The sequence below is a fragment of the Emydura macquarii genome, unplaced genomic scaffold (genome assembly GCF_026122565.2).
Source record: "Emydura macquarii macquarii isolate MOO-44397 ecotype Brisbane River unplaced genomic scaffold, CSIRO-AGI_Emac_v2 contig_1230, whole genome shotgun sequence".
NCBI lineage: Eukaryota > Metazoa > Chordata > Testudines > Chelidae > Emydura > Emydura macquarii.
Genome location: NW_027131367.1, coordinates 2866077 through 2883235, shown reverse-complemented (window position 1 = coordinate 2883235; position 17159 = coordinate 2866077). Strand labels below are relative to the sequence as shown.

At 57.6% G+C, this 17159-nt stretch overlaps 1 protein-coding gene across 1 annotated transcript in view; it reads left to right on the top strand.

Annotated features, from left to right (window-relative positions):
* TTYH2 (tweety family member 2) overlaps nt 1–16029 on the top strand; it is a 34873-nt gene extending 18844 nt beyond the window's left edge. The window contains exons 3-14 of the mRNA XM_067547279.1: nt 349–460; nt 2576–2796; nt 4520–4615; nt 5370–5442; nt 6186–6255; nt 6838–6893; nt 7533–7625; nt 8147–8239; nt 8378–8520; nt 9255–9440; nt 10196–10274; nt 13538–16029. Coding sequence (XP_067403380.1) covers nt 349–460; nt 2576–2796; nt 4520–4615; nt 5370–5442; nt 6186–6255; nt 6838–6893; nt 7533–7625; nt 8147–8239; nt 8378–8520; nt 9255–9440; nt 10196–10274; nt 13538–13618 — 1303 coding nt within the window. The 3' untranslated portion in view covers nt 13619–16029. The remainder of the gene's footprint in view (nt 1–348; nt 461–2575; nt 2797–4519; nt 4616–5369; nt 5443–6185; nt 6256–6837; nt 6894–7532; nt 7626–8146; nt 8240–8377; nt 8521–9254; nt 9441–10195; nt 10275–13537) is intronic.
* Nucleotides 16030–17159: the final 1130 nt, after the last annotated feature.

Genomic DNA, 17159 nt, shown 5'->3' with positions numbered 1-17159 from the left:
CAGATTCTCTTAATCTGCTTTGCCCGGCCTTGCAGCCTAAATCTCGCGGCCGTGGCCGGGGCTGGCTTCACGTCCAACCCGTGCATCTGGCTTTGAGCGTCGCTGAGCCGAGCTGCGCAGGGGGTGCAGAGAGCCGCGGGCCTTAGCTTTCCCCCAGGCCACGTCTCTGCCTTCCCTGGGACCCAGCTCGGGGGGTTGGCCCTTCCTCCACTCTCGTTCTGACCTCAGCCGCCGGCATTTCTATGGCTGTGGTCCCTCGACGCTGCCAGTCACGAAAGGATTTGTCCTCCCCGCACCCTGGTGCAGCAGGGCTGGGCCGCTCTAACCTGTGGTTTCTCCTGTCCCTAGTGCTGCGGTTGGCATTGGGTTCTATGGGAACAGCGAGACCAACGACGGGGTCTACCAGCTCATCTATGCTCTCGACAACGCCAACCACACCCTCTCTGGGATCGACATGCTGGTAAGGGCCGGAGGGGGTGAGCCGCACGGGTGCGTGGTGGGACGTTCCACCCGCGTCTGAAGCATCTGCCGGGTGGGGCAGTCGGGCTAGTCCTCGGGGAAGCCCAGGAACGCCTGAGCGTGGGTCCCTGGCTGGCAAGTGCATGAGGCTTTGGGAGAACGTTGAGATGCTAATGGAGAAGAAACGGTTTCTCAGTCCCTCGCCCTCCGTCTGTGAGGGAGCTGGTGGGGATCGTTACCCGCATCTTACAGGTGGGGGACCCACAGCACAGAACAGGAAAGTGATTTGACCTGGGCCATGCAGCTGAACTGAAACAGAACCCAGGAGTCCTGGCTCCCAGCCTCCTCGCTGAGCTCCTTCCGCCTGGCTGCACTGGGGGGGGACCAGCTGGCGGAGGCTGGTGGCCCTTCAGGGTTGTAAAAATGATATCTGGGGCCCTTGAGCCAGAAAGGTTGGGAACCCCTGCTCTAAAAAGCTGCGCCAGCTCCTCCTTCTACCCCAGCATTGCTTATCCGGCTGGCCTTCTCCGGGCGGCGCTCGGCCTGACCGTGTCTTCCCAGCAGCCACGGCCGTGCTGCACTCGCCTTGCCCGCCGGTGCTGGGCTCCCAGGATACAGCAGGCCAAGCGAACTGGGCCAGAGGATAATGGCCCTTCCTGGGAAACGGGCTGGTTTTCCGTTCCTCGCTCCTCCTCCGAGATGCAATCTGTGGGTCTCTTGGCTGGGCCTGGTCTTAGAGACAGCTGTGTTCCTGCAGGGATTACGGGGCTCAGCTGGCCGCTCCCTCCTGCAGCTGCTGAGCGGGCTGCGAAATTAAACCCCCGACCCACCAGGGATTTATCTCAGTAAAGCGGACGAGGCCGAGGTCTCGCTGCCCGGCACTGGCTCCGCGCCACCTTCCGGAGAGCTGCCGGGCGTGGCAGAGGCGCGAACTCAGAGACTCCTCGTCGTGTCGCCCCCTCGCCGGCGCTCTGGGGCTTCCTCGGGGCCTGTCCCGCGTCCCCTCCTCTCCTCTCTCTGCGCCTTGTTTCCGGGTGATCTGGTCCGCAAACCCCAGTGCCGCTGCTGTCTCGGTGCTGACACCACGCGGGTCTGCCCCTGCCCCAGCCCTGTCTCTGACAGCTCCCCGGGGCTGTCTAGCCACCTGCTCCAGCTCCCTGTAGCTCTGAACCACCTCCTCCCCGGCACCTCCTGCACCCATCACTGCCTGCCACTGAGGCCCGCATCCGAGGGTCCTCTTCAGCTCAGACCCCCTCGCCAGCGCCGCCCATGCAGCCTGCGGCTAACGCTCCCCGATTCTCTCTGCCTGACGTCTCTCCGGTGCAGCCTTGATTTCCTGGCCGACCACACAGGCGCGCAGAACGGTGCCTTCATGGAGGCCGTGTAGAAATGGCAGCCGGCCCTCTGGAGCGATGGGTTTCTTTCGGAGCCGGCTGCCTGCCAGAAGCAGCGTCTCAGTCAGCGGAGTGACTTATCTAGGTCAAACCCCCGATGCAGAACTGCGCCTCGGCTGCACCGTGTGTAGCTACGTCCCTGTCCCTCCTGGGTCTGCGCTTGGAGAGGGCGGGCGGGATTGTTGGAGGTTTGAAAGAGAGAGAGAGAGAGAGAGAGAGACTCCCTGCCCGTGGCCTGCTTGGCTCTAGATCTGTTGCTGTGTAGCCCTTTCCCACAGTGCCAGGCTGACCGGCAGTGACACGTCTGGACTCTGCATTCGGGGGGAAGGGGCAGGACGCCGGGGCCCAGGTGTTGTCCCCAGCGCCTGCCCCCCACGGGCACTGGGCTGAATGTGACTCCTTGGTGCGTGTCTCAGTGGAGGCTGGGCGGGGTTGGTGACGTGTGCACGGAGCTGGAGGAAGGGCTCCTGGGTTCTAGCCCCATCTCCGGCAGAGCGCATATACTCTGCCACGAGCACTGAGCCACGCCCGGAGCCTCTTCCCCGGGTCTCGCTGGGCAGGTCCCTGGGGCTCTGCAGAGTGGGGAGAACCCGCCCTGTGTGGGAGAGCTTTGCCCTCCGTCGCTGCCCACGCAGTCCGCTGACGGGGGCGCCGCTCCCCCGGGGTTGGTCGTGCGGGCGGTACCCGCAGGCTCACGGCTCCTGCTCCTCTCCCCCGGGCAGGTGGCGGGGACCACGGCGCAGATGAAGGTGGGGCTGGAGCAGCACCTGGCCCGGCTGAACGAGATCTTGGCCGCGCGGGGCGACTACGTGCAGACCCTGCGGTTCCTGCAGCAAATGGCTGGCAACATCATCCTGCAGCTCTCGGGGCTGCCCGTCTGGCAGGACGTGAGCGTCGACCTGGGGGCGGTGGCCAGCCAGGTGGGCTATGTGGAGTATTACAGGTGAGCCGGGCGCAGGGGTCTGACCGGAGTCCCCTGCCGCGATGCGCGGCTGCCATGATCTAGGGCCAGCAGGGCGCTGTGGGGTTGGGGAGGCGAGGAGCCCGGAGCCGCTCTGTGGGTCAGGGTGTGGGTCACGAGGCTGACTCCTCCCGGCAGGCTGGCCCTAGGCGAAGCAGCCGAGTGGAGTGGGTGCTGCCCTGCTTTCCCGCGTGCCCCCGCAGACGTGGGGCGCTCTGGCCGGCCGGCACTCGGTGCAGGCACAGCAGCATGCGTGTCGCTAACGCCCACCCGGCACCAGCGCTCACTTCTCCCTGCAGCCGGGCAGGTAGGAGCGGCACGGTGGAGTCACTCACCCGCTTGACAGGAGGGGGGCTGCGCTCGTCTCCCTGCTCGGGGGTCTGTAACACGAGGGGCTGTTTTAGCATGGCCCCGGGCAGGTGCTGCCCGGCCAGGCTGCTGGTGACACATGGTGCAAACAAGCCAGTGTGCGCCGGGGTCCTGCGTCCCCGGGGATAGAATAACATCCCCGCGGTCTGGACTCTTAACGACACTGGGCCTGGCAGATACCTAGCATGCAGTGGGCAGCCGGTGCCTGGAAGGGGCAGGAGTTCCCCAGCCAATGCTCCCGGTCGCCAAGTGGAGCAGACCCCGGAGCCGTGAGTCTGCAGCGTGCACCCCCCTGCGCTGGAGTCGAGGCTTTTAATTGCCTCCTTTGACTCCGGGCAGTGATTAAAAGGAGCCGAAACGGGCTGGTTTTTCCCACCCCCGCCCCTGCCGGGTTGCTGAACCAGCAGCCACACCGGCAGCGAATGAAACCAGAGCAGCCCTGGGCTCCTGTGTCTCGGGAGAGCGAGTCGGAGACACGGCGTGCTCCCCTCCTGCCCCGGCGCGCCCGCTGACTCCCTGTGGCGCAGGGCTGCATCTGCCGGCCCGGTTCCGGGGCTCAGAGGAGGCGTTGCCTCGGGCTGGGAACTGGACACGCCCAGGGGATGTTACTGGCGTGTGTGCACCCTGTCGGGTGCAGCTCAGCCCCGATGCTCCCCGTGCGCTCGGCCCCTGTTCACCGACATAGCGGCTGCCCCAGGGAGCAAAGAACTGAGGCTGAAACTCGAGGGGGGGCTGCCTCTGGCGCTGGGCTAGTCTGCCCCCCCCCCAGGGAAGGGTGGAGGAAACCGCACCGCCGGGCGGTCTAACATAGGGAGCTGGCCTGGCTCCTGGGGAGATGGACTTGATAGGACCAAATGCGCCTCCGCCCCCACCCGTCTGGGCTGCCCGTAACCCCTCTTCTGCCCCCCAAGCCAGCACCCGCGGGGGGCGGATGCATTGGAGGGCGCTGGGGCGGGGGCAGCCCTCACTCGGAAGCCAGCCATGCCGGCAGAGGGTGCAGCGGGTGCAACAGGAGAGTGACTGGCTCAGGGCCACGGCTCCACAGCTTCTGCCATTGGGGGGGGGGAGGCTGAAATCCAGCCCGTCTGTGCAGCCAGAGACTCCACACACCCCCTCCCCCCACTCGTGTGTGCAACTGAACATCCGAACAGCCAGTCTGGGTCAGGCCACGGGTCCATCCCGCCCGGCTCCGGGCTTCCCTGGGGGGGGAGGACGCAAAGCTGCAGGCTCCATCCTGGGGGCAGCGGGGCTGTCCCCGGGGTCGATGCCTCCCCTTGGCTGTGGGTGGGTTTCCGCAGGCCTCTGACAGCCTTTCCCCTGCCTCCCCCGGGCCCAGGTGGCTCTCCTACCTCCTGCTCTTCATCCTGGACCTGATCATCTGCCTCATCGCCTGCTTGGGGCTGGCCAAACGCTCCAGATGCCTCCTGACCGTGTGAGTACCCGTCTGTGCCCACAAGCACTGCCTGGCGGGGGGGGTGGCAGGCTCTCCCCGTCCAATCCACCCCCTGCGCTGCGCCAGGGCGGCTGCTGTCTTTATGCCGGGGGCAGCGCGGGGCTGGGCGGGAGAAGGCCAGGCGGGCGGCGGGCTGCCCTCAATCCCCACGCGTGGTCGCTCGCCCAGCGCAGTCCCAGCACCCGGTGGGGTCCCCTGCAGCCATGGCGAAAGCAGCCCCGAGGAGAGCAGCCGCTGCCACCACCAGCCCGGTGCTGGCGCACATGACCCAGCCGGCCCCAGGGCTCGCCCTGGCCTGCAGGGGTGGGCAGCTTGCTGGGTGCCGGGAGATACGAGGCGCCCGGGGCCCAGCAGCCGTTGTGCCCCATGGCCTGGAATGGGAACGGGTGGGTGGGGTGAGCCAGCAGCGAGAGGGTCGAGAGTCAAAGGTCCTGACCTCGGAACCCTTGTGGGCCGGATACCCTCTCTCAACGGCAAATGGTGGGTTTTATTGGTCCCCTGCAGGCCTCCCCTGTCCCCACGTTGCCCCATCTGGCTGCCCAGGACTCCCTTTTGGGGCCAGTCTGCAGGTTCCCCATCCGGGGCTGCGAGGGGAGCAGTGACTCTCCCAGGGTCATTGGGTGAGTCGGTGGCAGAGTCCCCGCACGTCTCCTCTTCCCTCACAGGGTCCCCTGGCCTGGGCACCGGCAGATCTCAGCTCCCTGGAGCTTAGTGGCCTCCCTTTCTCCCGTAGGATGCTGTGCTGCGGACTGGTGACGCTCATCCTCAGCTGGGCCTCCCTCGCTGTGGACACCTCTGCGGCTGTGGTGAGGAAGGAACAGAACGGCTGCCTGTCTGTCTCTGCCGGCTGTCCGGCTGTCTCTCTCCTCGCAGCACGTGCTAGCAGAAGCAGTTCAAGGCCTGGATTCCTCCAGGACCCTGAGCAGCTGCTTGTCCACGCTGTGCCGCCGGTGCTTGTAGCCCCCTCGCTGCTCCCTGGCTCCTGCTGACAGCTGGGCCCCGTGCGCCAGGCGCTCGCTGGCATGCGAACACCAAATCCCCGTCTCTCTCCTGTGCTTTGAGCAGGTGCAGAGGGGAGCCACGACGGTGCAGGGACGCGGAGCCTGTTGTCGGTTTCTCCCCTCTCTGGAACCTGCCTCCGGTCCCGGGGAGTGTCTCGAGTCCTGTGGTGCCTGGGACTAAATGCAGGATCCCGTGGGTGGTTGCGGCAGTAAGGGGCATCCCTCCCACCCCCCTGCACGCTTGCCATGAGGCGCTGAGTGCACGGCTGGCTGCACCGGGCGGAGCCCGTCTGTAGATAGCTCCCAGCTCTGGCTGGTTCCAAGAGGCCAGAGGAATCGAGCTGGTGTCTGCTCTGCGGGGCAGGCGGGGTGTGCTTCGGGGACAGATAATCTGATCCTGCCAGTTTTGTGTGGGGCAGAGCGGGTGGGGCGGGAGAGGCTCCTAGCTGCGTGCACCTCTCCCCCTCAGCTGTCGTTCTGCTCCCTGGCCCGGATTCTTTCCGAGCGGCTGGGCGGTGCTGTGAACGTGCGTCCTCTGCTTGTTGCAGGGCACCAGTGACTTCTGTGTAGCCCCGGACAAGTTCATCATGAACCTGACGCAGAGCAAGCTGAGTGCAGGTGACGGAATCGCCTTTCTTGTGCGTAGTGTTTAGACACGGGCCCCGTGTGTCTGGTGGGAGGTGGGTCCGGTGCCGGCAGGGCCGCCGGTGGGTGGGCGAGTGGGGTAGGAGGCAGGGCCCTGGAACATGCAGCAGCTGGGGATTCCCTGAGGGCTAACCTCAGCCCTGGTGTAAGCAGAGGTGGGTCTGTCCGGGTATCAACGCTGCACCTCTCTCCTGGGTGTCTGGGCGCTGGAAATTATCTTCTGACCCTAGGGCTCTGCCGGTGTGGGGGCTGGTGCGGGTCTGAATACGGGGGGCCCTGCTTGCTTTCCTTGCTGCCCGCTGCCCCTTACTCTGGGAGTGGCTTCAGTTGCAAACTCCAGCTCATTGGCACAAATGCCTCCCCCCCGGGGTAACTGCGCTTGCACCCGCGGCAGGTCTCGTCCCGGCAGTGATGCGGGACGAGTCAAGGGGAAGAACCAACGGGCAGGAGTGGGACTGGGCTGGAAGGATCTCTCCGGCTTGGGGAAAAGCCCCGGCGAGGGGCGGGCTGCACGTGACCCTTGTTTCCGACGTCTCCCTTGTGCTTGCCTTGCAGAAGTGGTTCACTATTACCTGTACTGCAGCCAGAGCCTCAGCAACCCCTTCCAGCAGGTACAGACCCCGTCCGTGCCCCCCTGCAGCGCGGCCCGGCTGGCTTCTCACCACAAACCAGCTCATGTTCCCCCTGACAGTGCCGGCTGGGGCTGGGGGCAGGAGCGGGCTGGTTCTGCCTAGGACGGGATCAGGATGGACACGGGTTGGTGGGAAGCCCCGTGTCTCCTGCGGCTGTTGGGGCAGGGATGCGGCTCTCCCCGCTGACCACAGGTGCCGGCTGGCGACCCGGCGCTGGAATTAATCCCTGCCACTGACATCTGCTGAATTCCACCCAGGGGTGGATTCGCTCCCGGCTCCTTGGGCCCGTTAACCTGCATCCCGGCGCTCCGTGCACTGCTGGGGCCAGCCGCCAGACGGCTCCATGCAGGCTCCTTGGGGGTGGAAACCCTGATGCCTCAAGCCGTCTTCCCGGGCTTGTTCTGGGCCTGGGGCCTGCAGCACGAGCTCAGCTGGCACTAGCGTGTCTGAGAGCCGGCGCCCAGGATCTGGAGCTGGCTGGGTTTTATTGCCCAGGGTTACAATGCCCAGCTTGCCCTCTGCATCTTGACGGCATGGGGAAGGGGGGGTCACTTTTCCTGCCCTCCTGGGTATGGCATGGGGAGTGCCTGGGGCTAGGTCTTGTTTTCTGCCCTGCAGGCCCTGACCATCTACCAGCGCTCGCTCACCACCATGCAGATTCAGATCCAGGGCTTGATGCAGTTCGCGGTGCCTCACTTCCCCACGGCCGAGGTAAGGGGGCACGCGCTGGGCGAGGGGAGACTGCTCCATGCCCCCTCGTACCCGGGACCAAAACCCATCCCGTTCCCTCTGCGCAGCGGTGCGTGCCACCCATCTCCTGGGCCCGGTGCTGGGCCCCCAGTGTGCCCGGCTCTCCCCGCCCAGCCGTTCTGCAGGACTGGGGCACGGCTCCTCCTGGGGGCAGAGAGGTGGGGATGAGGGAGGCGTTCTAGTCCCACCCTAAATCCTGCAGCCCAGGCCAAAATGGTTCAGAGGCGTCTGGAAGGCACCAGGCATGGGGGGTGCAGGGGGGTTATCCCCCAAAGCTCTGTAAGTGCCCCAGCCCCAGCTGCCATGCTTAGGGGAGCAGCAGAGCTCCCCCAGCCCGTCCTGCAGCGTGCACCAGCCCCTCCTCCCCCCCCCCCCCCCCCCCCCGCACACATGCCATCCCCCCGGGTGCTGTCAGCTCCTCCAGCTGCCCTGTTTGCCTCGTGGTGGCCCAGCTGGCCTCACCCCTCCTCTCTCTGCTGCAGAAAGACCTGCTCGGGATCCAGCAGCTGCTGAACACGTCCGAGACCAGCCTGCACCAGCTGACGGCCATGCTGGACTGCCGGGGCCTGCACAAGGTGGGTGGCGCCTCTGTCAGGGCATGGGGGTGAGGGTGTGCTTTCCCTCCTCCGGGGCAGCTCCCCCCCAGGGCTGGCCCTGTGCCCCCTGCACCTGGGAGGCAGGAGCAGGACGGTGTGGTCTCTCCCCCCCTGCAGGATTACCTGGACGGGCTGATGGGCGTCTGCTACGACGGGGTGGAGGGCTTGCTCTACCTGGCCCTGTTCTCCCTGCTGGCTGCCATGTCCTTCTCCACCATCATCTGTGCCACGCCACGGGCCTGGAAGCACTTCACCGGCCGGTGAGTCTGCTCCTTGGATGGCACCGCTGGTGCCCGCTCCAGGCGGCCGGTGGGGGTCGTTCAGCTCCCTGCTGCTCTGGGGCGCCGGGCCGCGACGAGGGGTGGGGGGCGTGATCTGCCATTCAGGCTGTCCTGTAACTAATCTCAACGGGCAGGTGACAGGTCAGGCACTGGAGCAGGCTTCTGGGGGGATCCCCTCATGCGAAGTGGGGGTGACATATGGCCAAGCTGGGCGGTGACTGCCCTGAAAAGCCGTCCGCCTCCTTGTCCTGGGAGCTGGCTCTCTCAGCTGCCCTTCCCCGGCACGCTTGCCGCCTCTGGCTCCTGGTGAACCCCTGGGAACTTGGCCCTGAACACTTCAGGCAGTGGCCATGCCTCTTGGCCGGTCCCTTCCTCCAGGGAGATGACGGACGTCCCGTTGCCACGGGTTTGCCCGGTCCAACAGCCCGTGTGTCCATTCTCTTGGGGCAGCTCAGCTCTGCCTTGCGGCATGGGGGTGGCAGCAGGAGGGCTGGCTTGGGGGCCCTGTTAACCACGGAGTCGGCCCAGCCCCTCGTGCAGGGAGCAGGGGGAGTTCAGTCTGCTCACGGCGCCTGTGCTGAGACTGCCCGGCGAGAAGGGCCTGTTTACCGTCCCCGGGGAGTGCCCCTGTGGGCCGCGTGCGGTGAGTCTTGGTCCCGGCCGTGCCAGAGGATGACTGAAGGGCTGCCCTGACCCTCCCTCCTTCCTTCCAGGGACCGGGATTACGACGACATCGATGAGGAAGACCCCTTCAACCCACAGGCCCGTCGCATCGCCACCCACAACCCCACCCGCGGGCAGCTCCGCAGCTTCGGCAGCTACAGCAGCAGCTTGGGCAGCCAGGCCAGCCTGCACCCGCCCGCACAGACCATCTCCAACGCCCCGGTGTCCGAATACATGTAAGACTGCACCGGCCTCAACCGCCCCACCTGAGCCCCGGGGCTGGGAACCCCTCAGGGGCGCTGTTGGCCCTCGCCACGGAGGGTGGGTGCTCAGAAACTGGGTGGCAGCTCCCTGTCCAGTGTCTGTCAAAAGGGGGGAGAGCCTTGTGCTTGGAACCGGTGTGAAGAGGAAAAAGGCTGGTTGGAAAGCTGGGTGCCGCCCACCTCGCTTCTCCCCTCATCCTTCACTGTGTCTTCCTGCGCCCGGGGGAAGGCTCCTCGCTTGGGGATTGCCTTGGGTGGGGAGCTGCTCGTGGGGTCGCGTGGGTTGGTGGCTGAGTCCACATCCTCAGGAAAGTCACTGCGCCTTGTTGGCCCAGTTTTGGACAGACAGGAGGTAGGGTGTCAATGCAGGTAAAGCATTGGGGTGCGCATGGTGCTAGAAAACAAGCTATTCATACTCCCCACAACCATCCAGGAGTGCAGAAGGCATTCTCAACCCCACTGTTTGTCTGCTTAACAGTCCCCGAACCTCTGGGCCAGGCCAATGTTTGTAGCGGGCTCTGGAGTGTCCCAGATCCCCTTCACATGGAGGTGCAGTGTCCTGCTCTGTGACTATCCTCCTGAGGAAAGTGGAGCGCCCTCCCCCTGGTGCGGCTCCTGATGTTAGCCCTGGGAGATCTGGTCTGTTCCACAGACTTGACCTTCTGAGATCGTGTTCGGTCAACTCGTGGTCTCCATCTCTGAAGGGCTCTTCCCCCGTCTCCCCACAGGAACCAGGCCGTGCTCTTTGGTGGAAACCCGCGCTATGAAAACGTCCCGTTGATTGGAAGAGGCTCTCCTCCCCCTACGGTACGGTGGGCATCTGAAGCCAAGTCGTTTTTATAATAGGGCCTCTCTCTGCTTTCTCTGTTTTTGTTTTTTATTCTTGTAATCGTGTTGCTAAGTGATGGGGAATCTTCCACTTTATCAACATTTGCTGAGCTAGTGACAATGGCTCGTGAGCAATTCCTCTTCCAACCCCTCTTGCTCTTGGGTGTTAATGGACGTACCCTCTCCTTTGAGGGCACCTTCAGCAATGATAGCCAGGAATCAGCACTGTCGGAAATGTAATGCCTTGACAGGAAGTCCCGCCTTTGGGAGGTGGAACTTCTTGACATGCCGCTTTGAGCAGGAGGGAGAAAATGGCTCATGAAAAAGCAGATGACTTATTACCCACAGCTCTCCAACGGCATCACAGATAAGTCACATTACAATGCCGTTGGCCTCATTATATTGTCTCTTGTCATGACCTTGTGCTTGGTGCCAGACTGAAAAACAAATTCACCCGTATCTAACTCGATAACAGATTTCTTCTCTAATCTGCGTTGGCTTTTTTGGGAAAAGAGCCGTGCGTTCTAAACATCTCAGAAGACAACTAACGTTCTGCTTCATTTGCTTTGGTTCTGCTCTTTTTATTTATTTTTGTTTTCCCCCAAGACTTTCTTAAAATGTATTTCACTGTAACCGAAACCTGTCTGCATTTCCCTGGAGTGTTTGGCTGACTGTTCTTTAAACACATCTCGCCTGTTAACGTTTGCTTTGTTTTTGCATCAACTATTTTGGAGCTATGTTGCCCATCAAGAGTAAGTTCGGGATTGTTGGTTTTTTTGTTTTTTTGTTTTCCTTTTCTGTTTTGGGATGATCATTTTGTTCCCCTAATGATTTCCATCATTGTAGCTACCCTGACTGCTTTCTTCCATTTTGTGTATTTTCTTTGTGTATTTTTTGCTTTCTTTGGAACGGAAATGGGAAACCATTGATGGTAGGTGCTCTGGAGCCAAACCCAGGGCTTCTGTGTATCTCAACACCAGCCCAAAGCCTGAATCCACTTGGATTACGTGAAGCGTTCCCCAGATTCCCTAAACCCATTGGAGTTCTTCCATACACCTTCCTTGTGCTCCTACGCGCAGGCAGGGAGACTAACTACAACGACAGGCTGAAACTGATCAGTAGGCTGCTCAGAAAATCTCCATCAAAATGCCCTTTTCACGGAAAAGGGGGACCTATTTTGCCTCTTAATACTTCTTCCACCTCTCTCTGCCTTTGTCTGCTTCCTGCCCAAGCTGAGTGTAATGCGACAAGCAACCAGGATGAGCGTTGGCTCCAGCTCAGGTAACTCTAGTTGGAGGAGGTGGCAGTAACACTGGGAAGGGATTTTTTTAAAAGAACTCTTTGTTTCTCTGAGCTCCTCCCCGGAATGAATATGCTGTGCCTGGGTGAGCTGCAGCCTCTTGATCGCTGGAATAGCTCAAACATGGTTGCTGTGTACGTCGAGCATGGGGGGATCTGGCGCCTGCCCGGCGGGGCTTGTAATTAGCCAGCGAGAGCGCTTCATAATAAGCAGAAAGGCTGTCTGTTAATGGCTGAAATGCAGGCCTGTCATTCACGCCTGCCCAAAGAGGTCCCAGCCAGCCCCGTCCCATCACATGGCTCTTGTGTAGCGGCCTCGGCTGCCCCAAGGAGGGATGGGGCCCCAGCATGCCCTTGGGCGGGCGTGCCCAGGATCCCAGAACACCTTCAGCTGACCCCATTGCAGAGACTGCTCTGTAGTGGTTTACTGGGGTTTGCAAATGGGGACTAAGCTGAGACCTGCTGAATTCATCTTCCCCTCTGAGCCTGACTCAAGGGTTTGAACCCGGACCTCCAGAGCGCATGTGCCTTTCAATGGTTGCTATGAATCATTCCTCTCCAACCTCAGTAGCGTCCTCATTCATTAACCCCTTGTGTGCATTGGTTGCTTTTTTTCCCCCTTGAAGATGATGTCTGTGCATCCCTCTTCCTCCTTCCTCCCCCTCAGTGCCACACTCGGTGAATAGCACACATTTTCTGGTGCCCCTGGGTGCCTCTGAGAGTTGCGTTTTTGCCTTTTACCTCCTGTCTGGACATGCTGGCCAGCTGCACATGCAGGTGGTTCTGCCCAGGGTAGCAGCTCTGCATGGTGCAGTTCTTTACAAGGAGGGGTTGGTGAATGCCATTGTCTTAGCAGGCACAACACCCCTTTGCCCTCCAACTTGCCACCGTCCAAATTGTATTTGGTAGACACGGAAACCAAGCACTGATAGTTATTTGCATAGTCAGAATTCTGAATAGGGCAGAATTACTGTAATGAAAGATGGCACCTACATTTTTCAATCACAGAGGCTTTTGTGCTTGTCATTGAGATCCCATCACCTCCACGCAGTTAGTATGTGAGCCTCAAAGTAACATCTGGAACTGCTTGCTGCTACCATAAAACAAATCATAAATAACTGCAACAGGAAATACTTTGAAATCAGTTCCTCCTCCACTTACCTGCCATTCAGCAGCCCGTACGCCACGTCGTGACTTGTCAGCCAGCTTAACCAGCTGCTCCTTGTCTCTCCTAGATGGTCGAAATAGCAGGTGATGCAGGGGAATAGAGCCATTAATTACTAAGACACTGTGTTGGGTGGCTTAGTACCCACATCCAGCAGTTGGTGGGTCTGTTAGAGTTTCTTATGGCTTAAAGAACTGAAGGGAAAGTGGTGGAGTTTTTTAATTTGGGTTTAGAATTTCCCCTGCTGTATTTGAAGTTCAGTTTCCGAGCCAGGGCATGAATGTCAGAAAACAAATGTGAATAATCTAATTTCACTGTCCCAGCAGAGTGAAAAAGAAACGCAAGAACTGGTGTAAAATCAGATATTTAAGACAAAAATGAAATAGTCTCTTGTTTTACAAAGAACACTTTAGATTTCACTTCACCCAGGGGAGGAAACTTGTCCATCAATAGGATCAAATTCCTCGTAAACACAGGAACTGGACTGATAAATAAAGGACTAACTTTCAAAAATTAAAACAGAGCTTCTCCAGAGTCCACTAGGGACTTCGCTGTTGCTATTGATTTTATTGTGGAAGTTGCCCAGATATGATGATGGTGGTGGCAGTATAAAACCCTAAGGTAGATAGGTTTGCAACTGAAGCCTACTCTTTTATTGACTTGGGATCTTAAACAGACATTTCCAAGTTCAGCAGCAAAGCCTCTGCTACTGAGTGGGTCACCTGATTACGGACCGTAGGCAGAACATGTTACTTAATCTCCCTCTTCTCCTCCACAGTACTCTCCCAGCATGCGAGCCACGTATCTTTCCGTCAACGATGAGCATATAAGACATTACGGCAACGAATTCCCAGCCTAACCTGTGCTTCCCCTGAGCAGCTTGCAAGAGATGAAAACACGAACAGCATTTCTGCAATGGAAATCAAAGGCAACTGGAAAGCGCATGAAACAAAAAGGTCTCTTGCTGGAGAAGAGAAGGGACAGGAGCCGACAGGAGAGATCTGGAGATGGTACTGGCTGAAGGACAAATTGCAAAGCTGATGGTTGCTGGAAGCCCAGAGCATGTTCCTGTATCATCTGGCAGCTTTTGGTCACACTTAGTCTTCCTCTCTGAAGAGCACACGGGATGGTACCCACAGCCTCCATCCTCTGAACTAACTTCCCTCATGCCCTTTGCTTGAAACGTGATTTCCCTCTTCCCCCCCATCCCCAGTGTGGAGCAGGGATTCCAGCTGGCATGTGATACAACAGGCTAGGTGCTGCCACCTCTTTGCCTTCCTGGCCCGGGGGTTGGCCATTTCTACCGTGACAGCCAGTGCCAATTTGAAGACTGAAGCAGCTTTGTGCACAGAGTGTGTGTTCCTCTCTGCTTCCTAGCTGCACCAACTTAGGGTTATTTTATGTCATTGGAGGGTCTTTGGTGGGCTTTCTTTTATAACCAGTTAAGTGTGAATAACAAGACCAGTACACTGTCCAAATATACAGAACACGGGCACATCCAATGCAATACCAACCACTAGTGATTCCAGCTTCCTTCTGAGGGTCCCAGCGGGTGGGCTTTGCACCCTGCCGTCCTGTGATGGCATTCCTCCCCCCACACACTCTCTGTAGCACCTGTTTGGTATGTACAGTACCAGATCTACACACTTCCCCTCACCTGTCTTGCGGTCAATGGAATAAATGGTGTATTCACCAACCATAGCCGGGATGGTCTCAGGTATTAGAGACTTCAGAATAAGTAGAATAATTGTCTGTCCCTGTATTATTTTTTGCTTGTATCTTTTTTCCACCACTGGTTTTATCAACTATCCAAAGAACAGACACACACAGCACATTTTTTTTGCCTTTTTTAGAAGGGTTTTTTGTTTTTGCGTGGTTTTTATACATAAATATTTTGCAAGTCTTGTCACTTTTTTTTGGCACTGATTTTTGTTCCTAGGGGCTGGATTAAAAGAATATTTTTTTAGAAAAAAATTTAATCAGAACCCTGAGATAATTTTAAGATTCGTGTGAGAGACTGCATCTCATTTAGGCACTTTTCTCCTGCCACTGAACGTGGAGGGATGGGCACCCAATTTTGTTCCACGGAAGATTGGATCTGAGCATTGTGTGATGGGAAGGGGCAGCTCTGCGACTCTGTCTACACAGCAGTTGAAATGGTGTTAGCAGTAAGTGGTAGATGGCCCTTCTTTTAATTCTCAGCAGTGTGGACTGGCTTTTTCCTGAGACATTGCTAGCTACCCAGTGCTGTAGACTAAACCCAACAGAGGACTGCTCTCAGGAAAACACCCTGTTCATGCTGATCAGGGAAACCCTGTTAGCTGCAATAGTCTTGTAATACAGCTGTTGCCAACATTATTTTCTCTCATAGTATAGACAAGACCTCAGTTACCTCCCCTGCCATCCATAATCAAAGAAAGTATAGGTTCACCCTTTGCCATTCTACGCCCTTCTCCTTTTGGACAGGAGAGAATACCTAGTCAGCTCCGGTGGGTGGGAACTGGCTTCAAGGGATTCAGAGGATCAAAAGACCCAAATGAAAAGATAGATGCTTTTCCACCTACTTGATCCTCTTACCGTGGTTAAATACACTTCTAGTGTAAGTGTTTTAACTCCATTTGAAATCAATGAGGTTGCATCCGCTTACACCAGAACTGAATTTGAACCATGGTTCCTCATAAGCTGTGGAGCTGCCCCCCCTACAAGACTCTGCTGTCTGACAGGGAGAAAAGCCAGCCTGCAGCCACCACCTCGGAACAGAGCGATTGGACCAGGGTTTTTTCTATCTAAGCACAAGAAACCAAAGGCCGCTCTTAAACCTGGATCTTGCCAGTGTGGTTGGATGGAGTTGGCCCAGCCTGCCCTGCTGATGTGTGGAAGGATAGCCCAACTGATTTTTGCTCATTAGCCAAACACTGTGGTTACAATGCTAAAACTGGACAGGCTCTTTCCCTGCGACTGTAAGGAGCTGCCCTCTCGTGTGCAGGTGCCTCGTGGAGGTTTTATTACCTGCGTGCGTCTTTTAAAGATAACTACATATCATGCACCGTAATATTTGTACGTCCATGTTACGCGTGACTAGCATTAGGGTATGGTTGAAAATCCTCATTTTTGCTTTTAATGTTTCAGTGTGACGGTACTGGTAGAAGCTGTTTTTAAACGCATGTGAACTAACCTCATTCTGGACTCCCTAGAGGAACCGGGAGTCCTGTTTGATTTGTATGTATTCTCCAGGCAGGAGAGACAATAAAAACTTATACTAAACATTTATCTCCTGTTGATCTTTATTAGGTGCAAGATGCCATCCACCAATATCTTCCTTTACTTATGTGGATGAGGCTTCAGTCCATCCTAGCATGGTCTTCTCTAGAGCTGGGCCCGTTCTTTGTAGCTAACAATGATCCACAGGAACAGTGTGCTGCAAATGCAGAACTGAGCATTTTATCTCCACAGTTCAAGATGTCTTTTGATTTGGCACGGGTCACATGATACGGCTTCCATTCCCTGACTGAAAGAGTACTACAAATGCCCACAATTATGCAGCATTCCCTGACCGAATGAAGCAATTCAAATCTACAGATCTGTCTAGGTTTTCATAAGACTTGCCTGGCTCTATTTGTTTAATTTCAGAGCATGAAAAAGTTCTTCCAGGTACAAAGGTGCGAGGGCCCGGCTATTTGCTATAGAGAGTAGTGCCACCTTATGGTATAAACTGTTTGTGCAATAGATGGATAACACAGTGTTGTTGTTTAATTTGCATTAAATTAAAAACACCCAGCTAGCTCTCCAACAACTCGACTGCACTATCAGTGTCCTCTAACTCATGTTCGGAATCTGCTGGAGGATTGCAAATGTATGGTTTTTAAATTGTATTAGACAAGTGCTGGTCAATCTGAGGATATTAATGCTAGGTTTTAAAAGACTGAAACGGCACCACATGTCACGATTACTACCAAAGTTGATTTTTATGGCCGAGATATCAAACTTTGTTTTTATTACTGCTAACAATGATGCTGGTAAATGCTCCAGAATGTGGGATCCTGGATTCAGGGAGCAGTTTACAGCATAGGTAGGTGCGGTGACTGAGAGAGACTGAGCTATCCTCTCCCTTCTGGCCCATTTTATTCTGGACCTATCTGCCGGACATGTCAGCAAGTGTGGCTATCACAGTGGCTGGTTTTGTGAGGTAGTTCTAACTGGTTGGTTCTAAACACGCCACCAATGCCAGCCCTTTTATTGGAATTCCTGTACTGTGCCAAACCCATAGTCAATCTGCTTCATTATCTTCTCTGACAGTGGCCAGCACTAGATGCTTCAGAGGAAGGTGCAAGAAACCCATAAGATGCAGTTGGGATAATCTTCCCATTAATGAAGTCTGCTTCTCACATCTAACCGAAATT